Source organism: Anas acuta, chromosome 8, assembly GCF_963932015.1.
Source record: "Anas acuta chromosome 8, bAnaAcu1.1, whole genome shotgun sequence".
Taxonomy (NCBI): domain Eukaryota; kingdom Metazoa; phylum Chordata; class Aves; order Anseriformes; family Anatidae; genus Anas; species Anas acuta.
The window spans coordinates 17,178,130-17,202,509 of NC_088986.1; the positions used below are offsets into that span (position 1 = coordinate 17,178,130).

The 24,380-nt window shown below is 40.3% G+C and overlaps 2 protein-coding genes across 8 annotated transcripts in view; one reads left to right on the plus strand and one right to left on the minus strand.

The window, feature by feature from the left end:
* Nucleotides 1–1,953: 1,953 nt before the first annotated feature.
* On the minus strand, nt 1,954–22,956 carry TRMT1L (tRNA methyltransferase 1 like). 2 transcript variants are annotated; one of them, XM_068691254.1, is made up of 16 exons: nt 22,697–22,956; nt 20,672–20,827; nt 19,533–19,595; nt 17,504–17,617; nt 16,311–16,375; nt 15,668–15,797; nt 13,675–13,798; nt 12,335–12,414; nt 11,192–11,438; nt 9,426–9,638; nt 7,824–8,014; nt 6,408–6,486; nt 5,450–5,616; nt 3,830–3,889; nt 3,290–3,416; nt 1,954–3,176 (listed from the first exon to the last, which is right to left on the minus strand). In XM_068691254.1, exons 1-16 carry the CDS (start codon nt 22,857–22,859, stop codon nt 2,795–2,797), a joined length of 2,361 nt encoding a protein of 786 aa, XP_068547355.1. In that variant the 5' UTR covers nt 22,860–22,956; the 3' UTR covers nt 1,954–2,794. The 2 variants fall into 2 exon arrangements, with proteins under 2 accessions (XP_068547355.1, XP_068547356.1); XM_068691255.1 differs by lacking the exons at nt 19,533–19,595; nt 20,672–20,827; nt 22,697–22,956 and adding an exon at nt 18,931–19,025.
* A 2-nt stretch (nt 22,957–22,958) lies between these two features.
* SWT1 (SWT1 RNA endoribonuclease homolog) overlaps nt 22,959–24,380 on the plus strand; it is a 40,263-nt gene continuing 38,841 nt past the window's right edge. For 4 of the 6 annotated variants that reach the window (XM_068691246.1, XM_068691249.1, XM_068691247.1 and 1 more), the window contains exons 1-2: nt 22,959–23,159; nt 24,170–24,244. In XM_068691246.1, coding sequence (XP_068547347.1) covers nt 22,959–23,159; nt 24,170–24,244 — 276 coding nt within the window. The remainder of the gene's footprint in view (nt 23,160–24,169; nt 24,245–24,380) is intronic. The other 2 variants (XM_068691248.1, XM_068691250.1) reach the window with 2 other exon arrangements.

Sequence of the window (24,380 nt, forward strand, 5' to 3'; positions counted from 1 at the left end):
GAGCTTGCATGCAGCTATTCTGCTGCATTTCAAACATGTATTTCTTCATAGTTTGGATGAACATCAAACCAGTTTCTGAAAACACTTTCAGCAAAAAAGCCTATGCTTGAGATAATACAGTAGCAGCCCTGAATGTGTGATGCAACACAAAGGTAACTGAGGAATCACCTTTACTCTTCCAGAATACTGAAGAGCATTAATACAGCATGTTGTGAATAATGGGACTTTAATGATACTGAGCTTTCTAAAGCTCATTACAAACAGCTGAATTCTAGTTCCCTACACATGTATTTATTTTTGCAGACCACTGGTTTCCCTTGAACTTGAAAGGTTAGAGGAATGTTGAAGAGTCATCAAATGAAATGATGTTGAAGACCTTGCTTTGTCAGGGGTTAGAGAATGGGGAAAGTAATGCTCTCTTTTTTTTTGGTAGAGTCCATTACCAGCTTCCTGCTCTGCAAACTGAGAGGCAAAGATTATTGGATATAGTTTCTGCTGCAGCCCTGTCGAGCCTCACAGCCAAGTGCAAGGTGTGCCAGCTGCATCTGCCACTGGTTCTGTGTGTCAAACATGCTTGAGAGTGGAAGTTTGCTCAGGTTCGTATTACCCTGAGGGAGGTTTGTACCAGGGGCCAGTGCCCCACTTCTTCCACAGCTCTCCAACCCAGGTCTTGCTTCTGTCCTTCATACTGTGTGCCTGCACCACCCCCAGCATGCCAGGAAAGGCAGCAGGAGCTGTGCCACACCTGTGCAGTAGCCCTCAGGGGGTAGGTGAGGCATGTGTCCAGCTAAAAGGTATTCCAAGTGCTACTGTAACTAACTGCATCCTATAGGAACTTTGTTTTCCATCATCCTTTGGTGTGTGTTTGGTAGGTAAGACCTAATACTGACTTCAGTACCTTAAAGGTTTCAACAGTCAAATCACTCCTGAGCTTACCTCAAGCCCCTGACAAGGATTTGTGGTGTGCTGGTGGTACAGGCACCTAGCACAGTGCTCCTGACACAACACCTGGTGGCTATAAGAAGGTGAAGGGCAGCAGCAGCGAGCCTGCCACCAGCTCCTCACTTAGGTGCTGCACAGGCTTTTTTGGCACCGTGGATAGCCCAGGCTCACCAGAACAGCTCTGGGTCCTGCTGGGGGGAGCAGAGCTCCTGACCCTCCAGCACTGCTGGTGGTTGTTTCAGGTGCAGCTGAGCAGGCTGGGGAGCTTCCCCAGAGCCAATTAGGAATAAGTGCTTTGAAGAGGACAGATGTGCAATACCATGTTACTTAAGAGAAGCCAAAAAATAATCAAAAACAACTCCCTGCAAAGGCATGAGTTACATTTTCTTGTTAGCCTACTTCACTGTAATTAGAGCATGCTCCTCTGCTCCTGTTAAGTGATCTAGTGACTGATTACATCTCATGCTAATACTAAAGGGAGCAGTGCATCACCTGCAAATGAAACCTTTTAACCATCCTCTCCACTTAGAAAATATACTTAGTTCAGAACAATTGGGGAACACTGAAACTATTCTTTTACTTCACTCTTTCCAAGTTGATCTCAAGTTATCCTTGGAAAAGCACTACATTTTTGAAGGCAATAAATGAAAATAACTCTTAGAGAAGCAGTCATGAATTTAAGATGGTTATAACAGGCAGTAATAATTCTGGACTGAGAGGAGCTTATTAAGTTTTGCACTATCAGGATTGTATCTGTCATAATACTCTTATTCAGCACTCAGTTGTCAATGAGAGACAATTAATGCTCTTAATGAAAGCTTCCGAGATGGGAAAATAAGAATAATCCCTCACCACCATCTCTTCAGAGAACCTGGCACTGGGCTAGGCTGCACACCAATCCTGTGAAAAACTGGAATTACTACTTCAAATGAGATAGTCAAGTGAAACATATGCAGGTATCTGAAAAAAAAAAGTGTTATTTTTGGGGGGGGAAAAAAGGACAAAGTCAAGCTTATTTGGCTGGAATGCTGCCATATATTTAAGGAAATCAGAAATGACTACCAACACACTGCATCTTTGCTCATTCACTGAAGAGATCTTTTAACAGCAAAGATTGTATTATGAACGTATTTTTCCAGAATTTTGACTTGCGTCTGGTCACTGTTTCTTCTCATGGTATACAACCAAATTTAATCTCTGACAATTACCTAGTGTGACTAAACACAAATCACTGAAGTTTGGTTAAGAACTGAAGTTTATGTAACAGTTTTGTAACCATTCCTTTCTGTTCTCACTTGTGTTAGGATCTTGCCTGTAGGTAGAACTACAAAGTTGGAACTGAAGGCCCAATTACACAAGCAATGTGGAGCTAGAAGGGCACTGAGTTAGCAATTTCTTGCTTGCTTCAGTTCACATCACATTTCATTCTGTACTATTTTACCATCTTAACGTGACCTCACTCTGATTTTTAATATGTCAGGGTTTAGGAATGGTAGTCCGTTTCATACCAAGCTTATGTTCAGAAACACTTAAGACTTTCAGCCCCATCTGCTCTTCTGGATTCTGTTCTAGCAGTTTGAATAAGGCTGTACAAAGACTTGGGGGTAACCACAATGCCTTGGTGTAGAAGTGGATGTGAGCATGAAAGAGCTGTCTAGAGGCTTTCCCACAGTAAGAGTACCTTGACCACACACACTGTGTTCAGTGGTAAATTCTGCTACATAATTCTAAACTGTCTTCTCAAATGAAAATAGCAGGTGCTTCAAACTGTCAAAATGCAGTTCTTTCTGTAAGAAGTACGGGCGTACTCAAACAGGGTGTAGTTGCCAAGTCCTGACCAAGACGATTTGCATTAATCAGCTGCACAGTGAATAGGGCAGTCGTTTGTGAACATGGTGGCACTGTCTCCAGATTTATTATCTTCCAGAAATTCAGCATCTCCAGATTTATTATCTTCCAGAAATTCAGCGTCTCCAGATTTATTATCTTCCAGAAATTCAGCGTCTTCAGATTTAGTATCTGCAGCAGCTGGAACCTGGTCTCCCATGTGGACATCTTCAGTGAGATGGAGAGGGCCTTCTGCCTGCCCCCCAGTGTATGTGGGAGTGCTGTACTTCACAAGAATAGTCTTAAATTGCGCCAAGGGTGCATTTGTGCGAACTCCCATAGGATCAAAGTGGGTCCTACTGACTCTGTATCCAGCTTCAGAGAGATAGTTTAAGAACTTATTTAACCTGAAAAAGACATTTAAAAAGGAGTTAGCACTCCTTACTCACAGTAAGGCTGATTCAATACAAGTTACATATTAGTTGTCACAGTAATGTAAGAGTGGAACTTAAAGCCTTACTTTGGCATGTTCATTCCTTTAATACTGTGTCTGTGGATGTTGTAGTAGAATGCAGGGTGCTCAGCACTGTTGTCAGATTTTTGTCGCTTGGCTGTATTTCGCACCACTTCATTATTTTTTCTTTTTCCTGGACCACAGAAAATGCCAGTGAAATTTTTGAATATTCAGTAAGGTCCATAAAAAATGCCAGTGAAGCCAAAGACAGTAAGTACAAAAAAGCCACACAGCAACCGCACACCTTAATGCATGCTTATATGAGATAACATTTTGCAGAGTTAAAATCTAGCCAGAATTTAATTACACACCATTTTCAGTAATAACAAGTGAGGCCAGGTATGCATAATTCAGTATTTAGCATTTTGCTTGTACCAGAAAATACGATTCTGGAAAAAGTAAAATCAGTATTCAGTGGGAAAATAACTTTTGCTTAAGCATCATTGAATATAGAAAAATTGTATGTGAACACTAGGTTGGTTTAGCCATCACTTAAACTGCACTTTAATTTGAAGCTGCTGGAGTTGCACCAAATGATCCACTTACCATGTAACATGCAGGATTCTGCTGAAGTATCTGGTGTTTTAATATATACACCACACTCTTCTAGAATACAATTAAAGATCCAAGTTAAGTCTATTGTAAAACAGTATGATGGCAAAATACCTTAGGTAAACAGAATGTCCACCACATTGCAGCCTAAAGAAGCACACACACGGGCAACTTACCTACCAGCTCAGTAACTGATTTTAGAGGGGATCATAGAATTGTAGAATGGTTTGGGTTGGAAGGGACCTCAAAGTTCTAACCCCCCTGCCATAGGCAGGAACACCTCCCACCAGACCAGCTTGCCCAAAGCCCTGTCCAGCCTGGTCCTGAACACCTCCAGGGATGGGGCATCCACAGCTTCTCTGGGCAAAGGGTATGTCTATGATGGAGTTAACAGCATCCCATACAGTGCTGTGCTCTGCACTTGTAGCTAGAACAGCAGTGGTATCACACCAGTGTTGTGTCTGCTGCTGAGCAGTGGTGGCACAGCATCAGGACTCTCTCTAATCCCACCCAGAGCCAGCAGGCCGGGGGTGGGCAAGAGGTGAGGAAGGAACATCACCAGGGCAGCTGACCTAAACCAACCAAAGGGATATTCCATACCATATGATGTCACACTCAGCAATAAAAGGTGGAAACAAGAAGAGGGGAGAGCTGGGCTCTCGTTGTGAAAACATCTGTCCTCCCGATCAATGGCTACATGCGTTGAGGCCCTGCTTCAAGGACATGTTCAAGAATTGCTCATTGGTGGGAAGTAGAGAGTAATTTCTTTCCTCTGTGCTTCCACATAGCCTTTGCTTATGTTTGTTTTTTCCCTTTAGTTAAATTATTTAATTAATAATAATTTTTCCTTAATAATTATTTTTCCTTTAATTAAATTATCCTTAACTCAACCTGTGAGTTGTTTCTTTCCTTTTCTTCTTCCCTTCCTCTTCTGAGGAGGGGGAGTGAGATAGCAGTTGTGGTGGAGTTCTGCAGCCTAGCAAGGTAAAACCACCATAGCAACCTGTTCCAGTGCCTCACCATCCGCTGAGTGGAAGAATTTCCTCCTAACCTCTAACCTAAATCTCCCCCCTTTTATTTTAAAACCATTCCCCCTTGTCCTGTCATTATCTGTTTGAGCAATCAGCATTGGGATAGTCAAAGCAATTTAATTTTATGGTAAAACAGCATTCCCCTATGGAAGACTATTTCTTTTTGTGCAGTGATTTGCAATTCCTGCAGAGAATGCAAAGCAGGACAGCTGAGTTGTCTTCCTAATGGCACGGGCTCCCAGGTCTGCAGCACAGTACACCAGAGAACAGACACATGCTGTTTCCAGCTCCTGGGGAATGTACTGGATTTCACGGTGGTCAGTCAGCCTGTGTAATATTCACTTGTTTCACAATCTGCTGTACTGACTGAAGATGTTTAAATCCAGCACTCTGGCTCTGACAGACCATGCTCATTTTACAGCACAGATAAGTCCTGCACTGGATTCAAAGCAACAAATATTTTCTTGACCTAACGTGTACATAACTAATGCTCACACTGCTGTTAGCATTAAGTTATCAGAAAGCATACTCTAAAATCACCACCAGGTCAGACTTCTTTCAAAATGACTGCTGGTTTTCTTACCTTGTTTGTTCTCATCGTAAGGACCATGGGTAGAAAAATTCTTTAAAGTTGTACACTCAGCTTCACAAACTAACGTCTTCAAAAGCGGCTGAGTTTCGTCTAAGCCATACTGGACTGCCTCTAACAGCATTCTTCTGAGGAATCCAGTATTAAAAAGGGCTCCTGACCTAAGAAACACAAGACAAGCGAGAAGTTTAGACCTATTAATGAAAGCAAAAGTTTTCTTAAAAAAATCTCTCACCCAAATTGTTTAGCAGTGACATTACACCAATGCACTGCACCTGACTGTGTTCTTGCTGCAGCAATACAGCATTGCTTTGTTTCCAAGGCCAATAGCATTGATCTCACATTAAAAACCATCTCAGGAATTTTATTTCTACCACTGACTTGCCCAACTAACTTGAGAAAGTCATCTAACCCTGTTTTTTGTCTGGAAGGAAGGTACTGTCAAGTGTCAACTATTTTTAATTTGCTTTGAAACCATTAAAAAACTTAGTGAAGGATTTAAAATTTTCTCTTGTGAGAAATAAGAGTAAGTATTAATTATCAAGTAGTGTATTATTTGCTACTGTCAGCACGTGTAAGGATTTACTACATACATTCTCTGCAAGTACCAAGTAATAGAGCTGCTTGACATTTGGCAACTAGAAGAACACAGAGCCAGGTTCTCCTGTGCAGGATGTATTAAAACAGTCACAGTAAATGTGAAATTTAATGTGAATTTATTACATATTAACCAGTTTGAACTCTATGAACATAACCAACAATTGAACAACCTATACTAAATTCAGAAACTACTATCCATTACCTCTTTCTTGAATGACTCCTGATGGCTACACTTCCTTTAGTAATGCTAAAATATCCAACAGACTTGCATTTCTATTATGTGACTGAATGTGACCTCCAGATGTCCTCCCAGCCTCAATTACTCCCTGATTCCTCTGTGTTCTGTACTTACCAGAGGGGACCAAGAACTACTGCTGTCTTCCCAGGCATACTGCCGTGACAATCACAAGGCAGCTGCTGATAAGGGTTTTCTACAACAGAAAAACAGAATTTAAGCTGTTTTGAAATAACCAGCAATGCTTATTTTGCTGAAGAGACATGATACAGATATGAAGTACTAGTTTATTTAAATGGATGTATTTGAAAGGGTAAACAAGTGCAGAAGTGCAACAAAACTCTCAATTCAGAGAAGCAGTGCTGCAGTACTTGTGAAAATTTAGTGCTTGATGGCTTGATCTCTGATTACTGTTGAAATGACACTAAAGGAAAAAAAACACCAAAAAGCCACCTAGCGTGCTATATGTTTTGGCACATTTCAAATAATGTGGAAATTACTAGCTTTCTTTCCCATGATTATATAAGCAGCTGTCAAGGATAATATCAACAACAACAAAAAAATGCAACCATCTGTCAGTTACACATACAAAATACAGCCGCCTACAAGGTTTCTAAGCCATAAATCAGCCTGCTTGCAGGTAAGGCATTAAGTAAACAATTCATTTACTAATTAAGATCTCTACCATAACACTGTTCTTATCAGTTACTCATTTCTGTTCTTAAAGCAGGACCAAATCTTTTTAATAAGAACATTGTACACTGTTGCACCTGACTTCGTTCAGACACCATCAGCTGAGTAGTTGGTATCCAAGAACCCGCAACGTTGAAGCCAAGGTTTTTCCTTTTCTATTTATTCAAACTACCATCTGGCTAGGATCTACTCCTTAGCTTCATTTTTGACTCCTACCTCTAACTTGTGTATAGAGACTGCACACGAACAGCTGGCTTTTAACCTAGAGGCTGCCTTGATTTATTACCAAGCATTAGATAAATCACAGGAATGCTGCGTACCTTGCCTACCACACCCACAGGGATTATCTCTATCAGGCGTTTACTGATACTGCCCAAGGTCAAGCAGAACAGACCCTCACCTGGGGGGAATGTGATATTGTAGAAAAGCAATCTGACACCTAAATTCATCAAACTGCCCCTGTATGGAGGAACAGCACAGTAGCAACAGGTGTCCCACTCTTCATGCCCTTCACTGAAAGGACAGATCCAAGGGCCTATTAGGTACCCTTCAGCAGCTAAAGCTAGCTGGAGAACATCCCGTCTACAAACAAATCCAGTACATTTATGGCAAAATCCATGCACACAAAGGATCTAACGTGGTACCATAAAACAGTTATTTTGCATTGGAAATAATTCTTCCACTTCATGCAGTACTTGTTACATTAAAAAGAAATACTACAGAATACCACTTTGCCTAAAGCATGTAAATATAAACAAGGCCTAAACAAGAAAAAAAAAAACAAACACCCAAACATACAGGAATCAGACCTTCTAGAATATCAGTGGAAGATCTATTTACCTTCTACCATATTACCCTCTTTCTGAAAGATTCTCTCTTCACACCACTGGCAGTGGATTAGGTATCTTACTTTCTTTGCTGAATCATCCGCTGGAGATGGTCCCCTTAAAACTCTGACCACTACTAGAACAAAGTGCTCTAGAGCTACCGCAAGTAAAACTTCAATGCCTTTGTTACAGCGAGCTGCAGCTCTGCGAAGGAAGAACAAACACAAACACACATTGTACTGAATTCAGCAGACTAACGTTTCCACAGACACCTAAACCTGTTCAAAGATTCTTGACCTTATCCACTTTCTAGAAAGTGATACTGAAGATCTCAGAAAGTGATATGGAGAGTTATTTCTTAAATGTGCAGTGTTCTCTACTCCCTGTAAGGCTATGGAAGTCATGGTTAACTTTTTATCACACTTAGAAACAGCAGTCTGTCCTCTGCATCATCTTTCTATACAAATACCTGCTTAATGACGGGGTGTAGCAACAAAAATATTAACAAGCTACATGAAAATCTGAGAAAGTAGAGTTCTAGAGGGACACACATGATGTTAAATCAACTGTTAATTGAATAAAGGCTGTGGGAAGGTAAGCGAGTAGTTCCTGGGTAGGTAAGCACTGAGAAGGAAGAAGAAACTTTTAGGGAAGTTGGAGCATGTAACCCAGAGCACAGTTGTAACTTCACTTCAACAGCCAAGAAGTTCATCCCCGTTGCCAAAATCTCAGTTCATCACATAGTTTCATAGGAAGGTCACATTTAATTAGGTACAGAATATCTGTGTCTAAAAATATTCCCCAAGGGACAACCTAACACATGCGGAGATAAAGAAGAAAAATCTAAAAGAATTCAGGTGGGTATTTTAGCTCCAGCATGCTTATGACCTCTGCACACTTTATTTTCTCCTCAGCTTCCCAAGCAGTTGTCCAATCCTCTTGCCTTTATCTTTTCTTCCTCAATTAAGAACTAGTTTTACTATCTTCATTTATTTATCAGACTGAAGTTTGTAAGAATGTCTATATGCAGAAGACTTATTTCACAAGTTAATAATTAGATGCATCATTTTAATCTCAAGCACGAGGACCTGAAGTGAACACCAGTTTCCATTAACTCCCATTTTCATTAAGGCAGGTATAACTGTAATGCTTAGCTAGAAACCACTCAAGTAATTTAATTAACATTTGCAAAGTCCTATGCAACACTGAAATGACCACAAAGTTGAGAAAAAAGCAAAAGAACTTGCAGATGTGCAAGTCTGGCTATTACTTTTTAGATTACCACCTTCCCACCCCTCCCCCAAAAAGTCAAAACCAAATCGAACGAACAAAAAAACAGAACAACAATAAAAACAGAACAACAACAATCTGCCACCATCCCAACCACCTACCCCATTTATGCATTTTCACCTTCCCTGGTCTTTTAGTTTAAGATTTACATTGTCTCATAGCAGCACACATAACATATGAAACATAACTTTCATATTGAAAAGTCTGCTTTTTTAGAGTTAAAGAATTCTGGAAACTCAACATGCACAACCTACAGCAGCACTCTGAAGTTTTGTATCAAAAACAATTTTCTCCCAGAATTTGAGCCGATTTGTTTTAACAGAACCTTGCCACAGCAGCAATTACTATTCTGGCCGCCAGCTCCCTGTAGTACTCTGTTCGGACAATGTTACATCCGTAATGACGCAGGGCAACGTGCTGAGCCTTTGCATACAGAGAACTGATGTCTGTGGATGTCAGGGACACGATTCCAAGATTTCTCACATTTCTAAAGGCAGAATCCAGGTAATTCACAGAAGTTCCGAATGGGTCCAAATGTCTGAAATGAAAACAAGTCTTGCTCTGCATCTACAGATGCTCAACAGTCTAACCTTTGTAAAAATAATAAAAACTTTAAGGATCTATGCTCCGGTTTAAAACAAGGTGAGAAAGCAGGAATAAAACTGTCAGCACATCTCTCATGAATTAGTTTGGAATACCAGAGGATTAAATGTCAAGCTGCAAGAACCAAGGCAGAACTGTACTGGAAAATACACATCACCACAAAAACTGAAAGTTGTTTTTTTTTTTGGCATTTGGTCCCCCTGACTAGTTCATGTTACAGGAACATTGGCCTGATGCTTATCCTTGTCCTTAAAAGAAAAGGAAACTTCTAAAAACAAGTTTGCTTTTCAAGCATATGCATTCCAGTTTATGTACTGAATTGCGTAATTTTCACTCTGAATGCATGCTTGTCCTGGTTTCAGTTAGAACAGAGTTAATTTTCTTCCTAGTAGCTGGTAGAATGCTGTGTTTTGGCTTAGGATGAGAAGAGTGCTGATAGCACCCCGATGTTTTAATTGCTGCAGAGCAGTGCTTATACTAGGCCAAGGACGTCTCAGCTTCTTGCTCTGTCCTGCCAACGGGCAGGCTGGGGGTGCAGCAAGAGCTGGGAGGGGACAGACCCAGGACCCAAACTAGCCAAAGGGGTATTCCATACCATCTGACGGCATGCTAAACAATATATAGGGGTGGCTAGCCGGGGGAGGGGGCCGGACTGCTCGGGGTTAGGCTGGGCATCGGTCAGCGGGTGGTGAGCAATTGCACTGTGCATCACTTGTTTGTACACATTATTATTATTAGTACTATTATTATCATTGTATTATTATTATTTATTACTATTATTATTTTCCTGTCTTATTAAACTGTCTTTATCTCAACTCACGGGCTTCACTTTCCATTTCTCTCCCCCGTCCCAGAGAGGGAGGGGGGAGGGTGAGCAAACGGCTGTGTGGTGTTCAGCTGCCGGACGGGTTAAACCACGACAATGCCGCTTTATTAGCTACAAACTGGATGTTAATCAATACCAAAAGAAATCCAATAATTTATTCTGATGTCTGTATGGGTTTAGAATTTATCCATCTGTAAGTCCAACTTGAAAAAAGTAGACTATTTCAATTGAAGATGTACACGCTGCAAAATGGATTAAAACAAGTGATGCAACAAACATGCAGTCCTATACAACAGCATGCAAATGAAACATTTTTTAACTAATTAAAAACCTCAAGGGAAAAAAAGGACAAATTTAACATTTCTCTTTATCAAACAGGCAATGAAGTTTTATGAAAAATACTTTGGCTTAAAATTTTCATGCGTATTTATATTCCTTTTGGATGTTGAAGGCTTTGACAATATTTTCCCAGTAATCTCTAAAACATTTAATGTTCCATTTCCACACCTGTCCCAGGACAATACAATTACTTTTGAATTATCAGCTGACTGTTGGTTACTTCTTTCATTCCAACTTCCCTATCATACAGTGGGGCCTGGGATGGGACATGGGGTGTTATTAGCAAAACAGAAAGCTTATTAAGATAAACTTTTAACACTTACATAAAATCAAATGATCTCATATGCATTATAACATTGGCATCCATTTTTGTCACCTCAATGGTGTCAGTATTTTGTTCTCCACCTCCCAAAGCTTCGTCATTGTTTTCTTCCTTAGTGTTCAGTTTCACCTTCATTTTGTTTAAATGGCAGTTTTCCTGAATCATTGTCACAGAATTTTCATTACAATCATTAATTGTAACTTTCACGGAATTTCTGAGATGCTTTGCCCATTGTAATCCCATTATACCTAGGGAAAGATAGAATTGTAACTCTGTGACAAAACAGTGAGTTCTTTTCCGGTTCACTGAAATCAGTGAGAAAAAAATCCATCCTTTAAAATGCTTATAATATGGAAGTGTGACGCAAGTTTTGGTGTGTTCCATAAAAAACTGTGTTGGTGACCTTCTGCATCAGCACATAGTGCTGTAATAGTAACGACAGTAAGTTTTAAGTGCAGTAGTCAATTTGTCACCTTTTTGAAGACGCTTAGGCCATCTCCAAACTTTATTGCTGACTTTCATAGCAAACTCTGTAACTACAAAGAAGTGCAGAACAGGCTGCAGTTCTGGCCTGGCTCAGAACAGTGATAAATTCATTACCAAGAACTTTTATGAAAAATGCTAAGCAGCTACAGCTGTTCTCAATAATAACCCTGGCTTTACAATAGCAGACTGATAATAAGGCAGCAGAGGTCAGATTTCTTTAGATTTTTTTTTTCTAGATAGTTAGTGGACACTGACCAAATGACTTTACGTTTAGTTCACATTCAGAATTTTTTAAATCAATTACAGATGAATATGTAGATAGTGCTTGGATTCATTTCCATTTTTTAACCAGAGGTTGATTTTACAAAGTCACATAAGATTTGGGACCCTGGTCACACATTTAGTAAGGTGGTATTTCAAGGACATTTTCAGGCAACTCATTTTTAAGCAGATCTCTCAACTTTGATTTATTATTTACGAAATTTTTGAAGGACTCTTGAAGGCTGTGTTTTTTATATGGAAGCCAATGATTGGAAGCCTAAGGAGGAAAACTGCATAGCTGAACACAGTCTGAGGAACACAACGGTATCAGTTACTACAGGTTTCTGCAGTCTCATAGTATTGGATAATAGCTAAAGATTAAAGAAATTGACTTTACCAGTGGCACCAAATGCATCCAAACATTCTATTGGTTTACGCTCTTCAGCTAGAACAGCTAGTGCACAGAATATCAATTGCCTAGGGGAAAAAAAAGCCACAGTAAGATGAGAAAATATTTTTTTCTTCCTCTTGGTTATTTGTTCCCCTTGAACATCCTCCTAAAACTTCTAAGCTAGATCACTTTTTAAATAATTGTTTACTTTTAACCTTTTCAATTGATATGACAGTGTTTCATACTTAATTTAGTGACTCAACACATCAGAATATTCATGAAGTAGAATCCTGAATCATCTTAACAGTTACTCTAGCACTAGGAAAAGTGGTAAGCATTTATAAGTAGTGTTTCTCTTCCATTCCCAGCACAATCAGATGTTACCCTATTAACAGCTCTGGGTTTGAAAGGAAATCAGAAACGACTGCAAAACAAAAAATTCCACTGTTTCAAGGAACAGGCATTGTTCACATAGGCATAGTCACAAACTTAGTTGCAATGGCATTCTTCAGAGTCAAGTTTTGACAGATGTATCTGAGCTAACTTTAAACCTGGAAGCTGAAATATTTACAGCACTGAAAACATGAGGGGTCTGCACAGGCTGAAGCGTACTGCTATGCTTTGGTGTTAATGCTTGCACATTTTAGTTGTTGTATAGAAATATTTATGAGTCTCCTTAAAAAAAAACACCACCACCAACAAAACTGTCCTTCCTTTATCTTTTTTAATGCAAATACGAGAAGGAACTTTTGAGTTTTTTAGAAGTAGTAATGAATATGTATTAGCCTAGGAGCATAAAAATCAGCTACTTGATGTAACTGGTGTGCGTCTAGGTGGAGCGGAGACTCCCGATGCACACAGCGCTGTTTGCTTACCTCTATTCTTTTAATAAATTGTAAACTTTGATTATAATCCTATTTTGGGACTGAGCGATTTATAACAGAGACACACAAAAACATATGAAGTGTGTACAAGGAAATGTGTTTTCAAGTGTGCTCTTCTTTTAAAATCCTGTTTTTTTTGCATGAACTACTTATGTAAACATGCTTAATTGCTTCAGAGACAACAGTATTTCCCACGCAGTGTTTTTGGTTTCACATGTTATTTGTCAAGAAGAGTTTTCTGATGGAGAACTTTCCAAAATTAACAAAAGTTATCCTGGCAGACAAATAAAATGGAACATGTCTAAATGGAATCTTATCCCAAGAACCATCTTGTTACTGAAAAAGCTATTTCTCCTTCCCTCTGAACAGAGTTCACAGGGTTTGTTTTTCAAAATGTATGAATATTCTTCACTACAAAGTCACCGTTCCTTTTGTGTATCTTCCCACTCCCTGTTCTCTCACCTGTTGAGTTTCATTTTGGGGTTAAAATAGGAATCTGTTTTTTGCGGTGTGGAGTAGTTGGGAAGAACCTGCACATCTGTGTCTGACTCTTTCAGCACTTGGTAAGATGACTTGGGAGCAGGAGCTAAAAAGAAAGTAATTGTGTGGAAAGGAGAGTGAGAATTGAAATTAATGAGAACACATTTGATACATGAAATTGAAAACGTGCTCCCAGGTAGCAAAAGGTCTAAACTTTGCAGTAACCCAGCTGGCACACATGGATCAGTTAACTCATACATGGGGCAAAAAAAGAAGCAACGATTTATCTTCTAGTCTTAAGAGTGGCTGACTAGGCTCAAGCTCTACCACAGTTTCCTTCTAATAGAAGACCAGATCTGTTTCTCAGTTGGGCTCTCACATGTATCCACTCCAATTTTAGAAGGGAAGCCCCTGAGCCTGAGGCTTACCACATTTGTTCTGCACATTCAAATGTAGTATGTTGCAAAGTAATTAAAACCCTATTAACAAAGTGCTGAATTTATACCATTGAACTCGTTGATTCAATCTCTATAAGTTACCGAGAAGCTTCATGAAATGTGTACAGATAGCACAAGCATAGGGACAGTTTCAGCACTTAAACTTTGTATAAAATAGTTTGTGGCAAAATAAGCTTTCTGGGTTTGACAGCTCTAAACACACATTGTCATTCCCCTGAGAAATTTACCCCCAGTCTGAGAGTAGCAAAATTTACCCAGAAACAACCAGGCAAAATTTGTTAGCTTTCAACCAGATACCTTTCTGTGCACGGCTGCCTATCCCTCCGTGCTTTTAAGTACATTATCTGAACTGCTCTACCACCTGCTCCACATTTACAGCCTTCAACTTCTGCTCAAGCACCTCCTAAGTATTAAACGTGTCATCTGTAGCTTTCACCTCTCTCCATGAGGGAAAATAACCACAAGCATTTTATGTAAAAAGGACAAATCAGCCATTCTGTACTAACTGCTCTGGAGGGAATGATGCACAGATTAATGTATTCCACATCACAAACTCTACTTAAGTTAAAGCCGTAGAAATATGTCCAACTATTGCTTCTTAGACATGGAAACCGATTCCCAGACACTGAGCTACTATTCCCTGAACTGCAGACTGTTAACAGAACTAAGTATGATTCTCAATAGCTTCCAGTCCCATCTTTACTAGAACTAAGTAAAATCCACACATCTATACAGAGATAGAGAGGGTTAAAAAAAAAAAAAAAAAAAAAAAAACAGACCAATTTGCAATAGTAAACAGTCTGGGCCATTATAAAAAAAGCCGTTGAGTTTTTACACACCAGGTAATCAATAATGAAAATTTTAAATTGGTATCTGCAGAGAACGGAAAACTTACAAAAATAAAGGAAATAAAATTAATTTTAAACACTTGATATTGTAGTTATTCAAAATACTTTCAATCTAGTTTATCCAAGTTTGGAAACAGAATTCTAATTCTTCAGAGAGTCGGACAAGGATTATATAATTTTACCAAAGAATCACTGACACCTCTATCATGATTCTCCAGTACTGGAAGAAAGTCATCTTATTTTGTAAATTCAGGTTGATGCGGTTTGGTTAAGAAGAGCAAAGCATTTTCATATTTTAGAGAGATTTACTGAAGACTGATACAAATACAGCCAAAGAAAGGCATGAAATTCTCTGGCCAGATTTTGTGTTATGGATACCATGTCCTCCATTATTTTGCAGAAGCCTGCATTTACAACTTTAAACTCTTCTGAAGTGAATATTATTTATCAGTAAGAATAGAGTAACTAGTTAATGCAGAGAAAAAATCACAACACTCCTACATCTTTGAGGAAAAAAAAGTTCTGAAAGATTAAGGGCAGATTTCTTATTACTAAACTTAAATAATTTTCTTCTGGAATTTTTCTTACACTTTTCACTTGGGTATCATAGCTAACCCAAGTACTACACGGTCTAAAAGAATTGAACATTTTACAGTAGTGAGAAGCTACCTGTAATAAACCTTGATTCAGTTTCTCCTTTATTCACGTGACGATTAATATGCCCTATCATGTCAGTTCTCCGAGCGATAGTTGCCGAACAGATAATGCAATGGTAATGGGCTCCCATCTTTGAAAATGTCTGTGAAATAAAACATATGCAGTTTCAGAATACACAAATATGGTTCAAGTAAAACTATCCCTAAATACGGGGAGATGAAGAAGTCAACCATCTGTAACTCTACAACACACAAAATATCCTGCATCTACAGTTATGGGGACTGAAACAATCATTCCCACAGAGGCAGCACAGCTGTCCTGTCACAGCACCACAACATTCAGCTGCCTGCCAATCCTCCATGTACTCAGCACACAGGAGAGAGATGCACCCAGTGCTGGGCACTGTGATCCCTTCACCTCTTCCGCACAAAGCTGCTGTTTACATGATAGGCAGCTACCCACAAAAATAAGAGAGACAGACAACTACATTCAACTACTTGAAGGCTACACATTTATATTCTCAACTGATGCACGTTTGCCAGAATGGATAGCACACTGTCCTTTGAGACTAAGAATAGGTTGCAGAATTTCCTCCAAATCACCCATTTCCCCCATGATGTAGGGCAACAAATATTTCCCTGATTTGGCATTTTACCTGGTCTCCAACGAGGTTTGGCTTTACTAGACGACAAGGTAAGTGGCAGATGCACATTCTGTACCCTAAAGAACAAATGCATGTCACAACACAGTACAGGAATCAAACAGAATTGCTTATGTCCTATACTAGAAACTCTTTGATTTAGAGTGTTTTAGATTTTTTTTTATTGCATGGTCTCAACTAAGAGAGGTCCCAAATATTGCCACAAGACAATGGTGAGATACATTCAACCAATGGACAGAGACATTTATCAGCTAAGTATACACTGAATTTTTGAAGCGTTCAAAAATCATACAAAGACAATTCATTTTGATAGGTCTCTTAGCTTCCTAAAGAGCTACAGTGAGTATTCAGGCTGTAGAATATATAACTTTCAAAAATACAATACAAGCACTTACAAGTGTTGCTACATGGCCAACAGACTTGTGTGAAGTAAAAACTTGTCTCGTGGTATAAAGAAAAACAAAGAGAATACACATGCTGATGCATGCAAAAAAAAAGAACCTCAGTTGGATCATTTTAAAATTTAAATTTAATGTTGTCTATATTCTGGTTGGTTACTTTATTTCTTGCAAACCCGTACCTCTATTTCTTTTAAAAAAAAAAAAAAAAGACAGATGTTGCTCACTCTTTTCCTTCTTAAATTTCTAGTAGGGATTTTAATGCATTTTATAATCAGATCAGAGAGTTTGGCTGTATGGGAGATAAAACTACTAAATAGTGATATTAAATTTAACTTTAGGTAGTTATCTGAAACTATGTAATCTTTATGACAAGCCAAAAATTTTGGCAGGGTGTGGTGGTAGCAATGGTGGAAATCGCTCTGATTATTAACAATACGACAAAAATCTTTTATTAAAGTAATTTTCATAAAATACATATATATGTTTTATTATCATGAAATGCCAAGCAATTGCTGTTTTTTGTTTGTTTGTTGTTGTTTTTTATTTTTAATGAGAAAATGCACAATTGGGACTATTTTGTCATGTAGAAAATACAGAGCTATTTACATTTTACATCCCAGGGCAAAATTCATCTTCTCAAAGTATGGTTCTAGTTGAGAGCTGATAACAAGATGCATCAGATTCATGCTTAAGTCAACAGGAACTTAACAAGACAAAATGCAGAATAATGTCCTACACATCCACTAGTCCTTCTCGTATTTACCACTGAAATATGACTTCCTTTACCTTCAAATTCAACAGAAATTTTCCAGTGCAAATTCTGGAGGTGACGATGGAGTTTATGACCATAGCAAGCTTTGAATTTCTCCTCGGGACACAATGGACAAGGCTTCTTTTCATCTAAAAACACACACAGAAAGTATGAGAAACATGTAAGCTGCAGTTACCATGCATTTCAAAAGAGATGCCTGTTAAAAGAAAAAAGAAGGAAGAGTTGAAGATGAGTTTTGCAAGGTATGTTCGATTTCAGGTGTGCAAAATGTTACCATATATGGATTGCCTTTGCTTTCTACTTAATGGAATACGGACCAGAACCACGATTGCTTTCAAGATCATCAACTTCTACAACTGTTAGTTTTACTTTTTGGACATTTTGTTTTAGACCCATTTGATCCATCTAACTTCTTAAGAGCATTGCAGAATGAAAGAATTTTATAGAACTCTCTATAGAGACTTTCAAGAAAACCCAACTGATGATGTTAAGAGTAAAAATCTCTTTCCTTCCCCCCCTGAGCCTACAAATGTTCTTTTGGATAAAAACAAGTGCCTGGTAACTTTTTAAGGTGCAAAAATACTGCACTCAATATTAAAAATAACCTTTCTTCTTGGAAATCACACATCAAAAACACAAGAGTGAGGGTGACATTATCTGACAACAAAAGCATTCAAGCATCTGAAGTACTATCCTGAGTAAAAACTAGCTATTTGTAGACATGCTGTACACTTACACATAAGAATTATGGATCAGAGCATGCATACATTTGCTGATGGGTCTCACAATGCTGAAAATCAAACAACTTCTCATGCAGAATTTAGCAGAGAGGCTTGTGTTTGAATAGTACAGGATGAATACTGAAACATGCCACAAAATGTGGGCAATGTGTAATAATTACTTAGGCTCACATGACAGTAAAATTCCTTTGATATGGCCTTTTTACAAGTGGACTACCTTGTCTGTGAAGAATCTCATGCCACTGAAACCAGCAAAGGTGGCCTACAGCTCACAAAAATCATCATTGCTCTCTAATGTTGATCAGACTCTGCTACTGTCACACATTACTGAGTCTCAAATACATGAGGTGATGGCAGTAGATACAAGTCAGTCCATTAATGCATTAACAGCAGAAGAATATCACATTCTTAGCAGAAGAAATAAATGACTACTGAGAACAGGCAAGGGAATATTTATTTATTATTAATCACTAATGTGGATCTGCATCTAATTCAATTCAGTAATGGCTAAGAAATATAAGTATCAGACCCAAGAACTATTTATGACCCAACTCCTCATTAAATAAGACACAAGCTAACTTCTGTAGTTTTACTCTTGGCATATTTGTTAGTAAAATTAAACAGCCATGAAGTAGGCTATTATTTCTGTCAGTGGATATTCTAAAAGATGGTTAAGGTGCAACAGCTGTACGATGCAATACCTGTGTACACTGATGTTTTTCTTGTTCTGTGCATAAAAACTAGTTTCAGTCGCAAGGGCTGCCACTGTTAGCACTAAATACGTACCTGCGATCTGAAAAAAACTAAGAGTTGTAATAAAAACACTTAGCACTCTTAAGCAACTCTCCAATATACCACTGAATGCAGATAAAAAAAAGGAAACAACCAAAACATAAGACATACCTGTTTAAAATGATATTCAAACACTGCAAAGACAAAAATTAGCTTCCCTATTCATGTGGCGCTTGATGTAAAATATAACTGAGACTCAACTGATGATGTACAGCTAGAATTAATATTTTGCTATTCCATGCACACTGCCAACATCAGAAGTGCTACGACACAGAGGAAAGTTGATGGAAAGGAATCGTTAAAGCCTTAAATTTACTGAAGGAAATACAACATTTGATAAACAAGGAGGGGGGAGATGACTTTTTTTTTTAATTATGAAACCTTTAATCTTTCAGCACCACAAATGAATCAATTCAAGTGATGTCATGTTTTAAAAATAAGAACTAAGGAAGAATGCAAATACCTGTAACATGAAGATCTGTGTTCAGGGATACTGCCAAGGTAAACTCACCTTCACTCAGGCCAGCTAGTTTCTCTAGTTCAGCAAGTTGTCTTTGAATGGAAATATGTTTCTCTAAAAATCAAGAGATATTTAGAAGTTAAACATACTTCATTAAAAACTCTTCTAGCTTACTACTGTTTTTCAATCCATCAGTTCAAATCTACTAGGGAAGGCCTATTGTACCAATTGGAACACTCGTCTGCATCCTTTAGCTTACAAGCAGAACTATAGTAGAAGGTACAACTTCCAAAATTTATCCTCAGAATGGTTATTTAGTAGGATACAAATATTTCTACTTGTTTTCATGCTGACACACATCATAATTCTCAAACTGGCATGATCTTCATTTGAAAAAACAAGCAGAAGAGAGCACATCACATATCATTTACTTCTGACTTCACTGCATGTTGTTGTTATAGAATGCAAACCACACATAAAGCGGTATAAAATCATAAAATCATCCCATGAACTACCTGGCAAAACTAGTATTGGTCAGAAACAGACCAGTTGCAACTAGCATTATTCACTGTGCAGGCAGGATACATTAAATTCTATCACTTTTTTTTTTCCCTTAGGAGAGTGTTTGAGAACCTTTAAAATTACCTTCCTATTTTTCAACTTATCCATGCAAATAGCATAGAATATGCTAAAAACAAGATAATTAGTTTACCTGATCAATTTTGTAGGTTATAGCACACAGAACATCTCAGTTTAAACCTTCACACAATGTTTTTACAAGATTAGTCTTTCAGGCTTTTTTATGTGAAACAAATAAAGCAATTGATTGATGTACGAAGATACAGAAGTTGGTTTTAAAGCTAAGGTTAAATTCCTAATTTCCAGTTTCTGTACTGGGATACAATTTTCTCTGCTCTCTGTGGTGCTTCTAGCATCAGACCCTGAGGCAGATTATACCTCATCCACCATAACGGCTTCTCTTCTGCCACTATATTGCACACAAATTCTGAAGTGGCATCCACAAATTTTAGTATGCATCTGCATGGGAAAAAGCATTGATACTTATCAATGCTTTGATATTACGAATGAAATTTCACACATTCCCTTTACCTTTCCTTCCCACTATTTTTATTTTTTTCCTCCTTTGTTCAAGCACACAACACAAATATTCTTATAGTTTGTTAGCACACCTCTTGGATAATCAGATGAAACATCCAAAATGTTACTTTCAGACTCCCTTGCAGATTCTTCTTCCTCAGTTCCTTTTTCTTTGGTTTCCACTTCTGACTCAGTAACTTTCACACCCAGGTTGTTGCTTTGCACCGTTCCAAGGTCGATCACACCATCTTAAGAAAATTAAGCAAACGAAAAAAAAAAACAAAAAAAAACAGTAAAATTGTCATTGATATGCTTGAATTATACAACTGAGTTCACTTGCTTCCAGTTATTTGGTGCTTCTAACAGCAAATGAGACTAACAACCGTGAAGGAGAGAAATTGTATAATCACTACTGAGAACATCAGAATGATTACTGCTAATCCTTGGAATCCGCAGAAGAAACCATTCACACCCATCCGTATTATCAGATGTTTGAAGTTAATAAAATAATATTTGCATGTTATTTTCTGGCAAAATGCAACACAAGACAAGGCAGGCAAGCAGGAAGTCCAAATATGTTTAACCATATAGTAGCGATAAATAAAGTTTAAAAGCAAAAGTTTAGAACTGTTTATGACTAGTTGAACAATCTGGAAAAAGGAGTTTGAGTGGGCAATGAAACAAAGAGAAGTGGTGGACATGGGAGAAAAATAATCTTCATTTCACATATGAATGGAATGAATGGATGGGCTCTGAGCTGAGCAACATCAGGATTACATTCTTAGGGTTTTAAAACAATTTGATTGAAAGAACAGGTACAAATCCTCTCCAAGACCCAGCATAAGAAAGTTCTGGGAAAAAAGGCAGAAAGCCTACATATTGAACAGTACTGCCACATATCCCCCAAGCTCAAAAGGGACACAGAACCGGCAAAGTTCCAAAAAAGGGTGGCAAGAAACAACAGAAAGAAACAGCACAGGTTCTTAGCCATGGAGAAACAATAGAACAGGCTATGACTTTTCAGCCTGTACCTAACATCCATAAAGTCATGAGATACTGGGGGAGCACAGACATCAGCAGTGCTCCAGCAGAACCTGGGATGGACCAAATGGAAAGAGCAGATGGAAAATCAGAGCAGAAGTTTTCTGTGTAACCTACTGCTATGCTGCAGACCTCCCTGCCACTGGCTGCTGCAAGTCTGTGAGTGCCAAAGAAAGAATTATACTGCAGAGAAATCCACTACAGGTTTTTAAACCCTAAAGCGCTACCTTTGGCTCAAGAAACTGATGAGCCACGAGGTGTTTTGTGTTTGAAAGTGTTTCTGGAGAACGCATTACTGGTCGGCTGGTTGCTCTGCTCTGCCCGCAGTCACCTACTTCTGGCCTCTACTGGAGCCAGGATAAAGCCTGAACAGGTCTTACAGCAGTTCTTAAGGCTCCCTTGTTTTGTCTGGTCTGTTTGGTTTTAAACATTGCAGTTTGACCCAAATCTTGCCTATTGCAAAGAAATAAAAAGAGGAATGGAGTGAACGCCTGAAGACAGAGATTAGAGAAAAATAGTGTAGAAAAATGTTAGAAGTGCAGAGCAAAATTCTTCCAAGTACCTTAAAAAAACAAAACAAAACAAAACAAAACAAAACAAAAAAACAACAGAACAGCCCTGCAACTCAGAGTACCGCTGCATTTCTCATAGATCTATTTTTAAAGCTGAAAATTCACCTGAGACGTACTCTGATGTCCTGCCTACTCATCTATTAAAGAGTTACGTGGTGCCTGGCGACGGTTTCCACGTAGCTCATTAACGGCAGGAATAAAACCGAGACCTTTTTGTAAGAGAACTGTAGGAAGGCACAGGCTTGCACGCGGCCGCAGGCGCTGCGAGGCGGCTGCTAACGTTACCACAGGAGAAGAGCCCGCACCGACAGCCACCGGGCACCTGCCGCCCGCTTCTCGCCCCTCCAGCGGCCGGCACGGCCCAGCATCGCCCTTTGTTACCGGGCCGCGGCCGCGCTGCGCAGCGATCGCCCCTCACGCCTTGGCCCCGGCACCACATGGCGGCCGCCCCCTCAGCGCCCGCCGGCAGCCGCTGCCCGCGCCCTGCCCCCGCGCGGCCCTTACTGAGCGCCGCGGCCTCGCCGCCGCCTCCGGGGCTCCGCTCCTCGTCCTCCTCCTCGTCCTCGTCCTCCTCTTCGTCTTCCTCTTCGTCCTCCTCCTCCTCGGCTCGCTCCTGCTCGGGGGGCAGCTCAGCCAGCGCGGCCTCCGCGGCCTCCTCCGCTGCCATCTTCTCCGGGCGCGTGCGGCAGGCGAGTGGGGGCCGAACCGAGAGCCCCGCGCCTCGCAGGGAGGGAGGGACGGAGGGAGGCGGGCGGGGGGCGCGGCGATGGCGGGGCGGGGGGGGAGGCGCCGAGCGCCGCCTACACTTCCCAGAGCGCTGCTGGGCCGCGGGCCGGGCTCTGCGCGGCGGGGGAAGGACGGGGTGGGGAGGAGGAGGAGCAGTGAGGAGCTGGGAGCGGTCGCTTTCTGGACCGGAGCGGGGCGAGGGGCTGAGGCACCCGGCGCTGAGCCGCTGCGACGGCGGTGGGTGCGAGGCGAGGCGGGGCTGGGGGGAGACCGGGAGGAGACCGGGAGGAGGCCGCCCGGTTCGTGCCCCGAGGGCCGGGGCAGGCGCTGCCGGGACTTGCTGGGCCTCGGCTAAGCAGCGTCTCCGGCCGCGGTTACTTCACCAGCTGCTGCGGCACCGCTCCGCCGGCTGGCCGGTGCCTCGGGAAGCCGGCTGCGGGGTCTGGGAGCGGGCGGTGAGGCTTCCCCACGGCTCTCCGCGCCCGCCGCTGGCCTCCTTGGTAAGCGGCTGGTGCCCCCAGAGCGCCGCGCTGCGCTGCTCCATGGGGCGCGTCGGCCTGGGGCGAGGCACGGTGTGAGAGGCAGCGCGTCCAGTTCTGGGCCAACAGCGATCGGGACAAGCTCAGCAGGGAGCAGGAGGGGCTCCCAGCCTCAGCCTGGGTTAAACACGGTTTGAGGGAGCACTAACTGTGTGCCTTGGGCGGCTGGACCTGGTGTCACGTCCAAGGCATTGTCCTGGTGTGACAGTACTTACTGCTCCTCTCTGTCATCCAGTTGTGCTCTTTGCTTATCATTGGCAAAAACTAGTCCTTCAATTCTGTAATAAGTCATGGCAAATTTGGTATTGCTTCCTGTATAGTTTTGTCGCTCAGCATCCAAAGAGCCCTGTGTTGTATAACGCCTTCCTTCCTGAGAAGGAGGGAGTCTAAGGCAAGAATTAGAATTGAACTGCTTTAAAAGTTCACTGTTATAATACAGGCTATAAAAGGGTGTTTGCCTCTGCTCATCTGGTGTGTTTACTAGAAGAAAATCTACATCTCTGGAGCAGATAGTAGAATAAGGAATGGCCACCCTTTTTTCTGGGTAGCTTTGTCAGTGAGATATGGATTGTCAACACTGTTCAGGTTTGCTGTGGCTCGTATGTGGAAGAGAAAAAGTATTTTTTCATAATTAAGTTAAATTATTTTTATACCAGTAAGGGTTAAAAATTTGAAGTTAATAATAATAATAATGCTTTTTTTTTCCTCTTAGGATTCGAAGATGCCTAAAAAGAAACTGAAGAAATTAACTGGAAAGGAGGATAGTTTGGATGACCAGGATGACAAAGTAGGAACAGTTGTACTATTATTCTTTTTAAATCACATCCCCACATTCAAGGGAAGAGTATGAATTATTTAGCAGTTTTGTTATGGAAGGATGAATCAAACTTTAAAATGAAAGGTAGGACCACTAAGAACAGCAG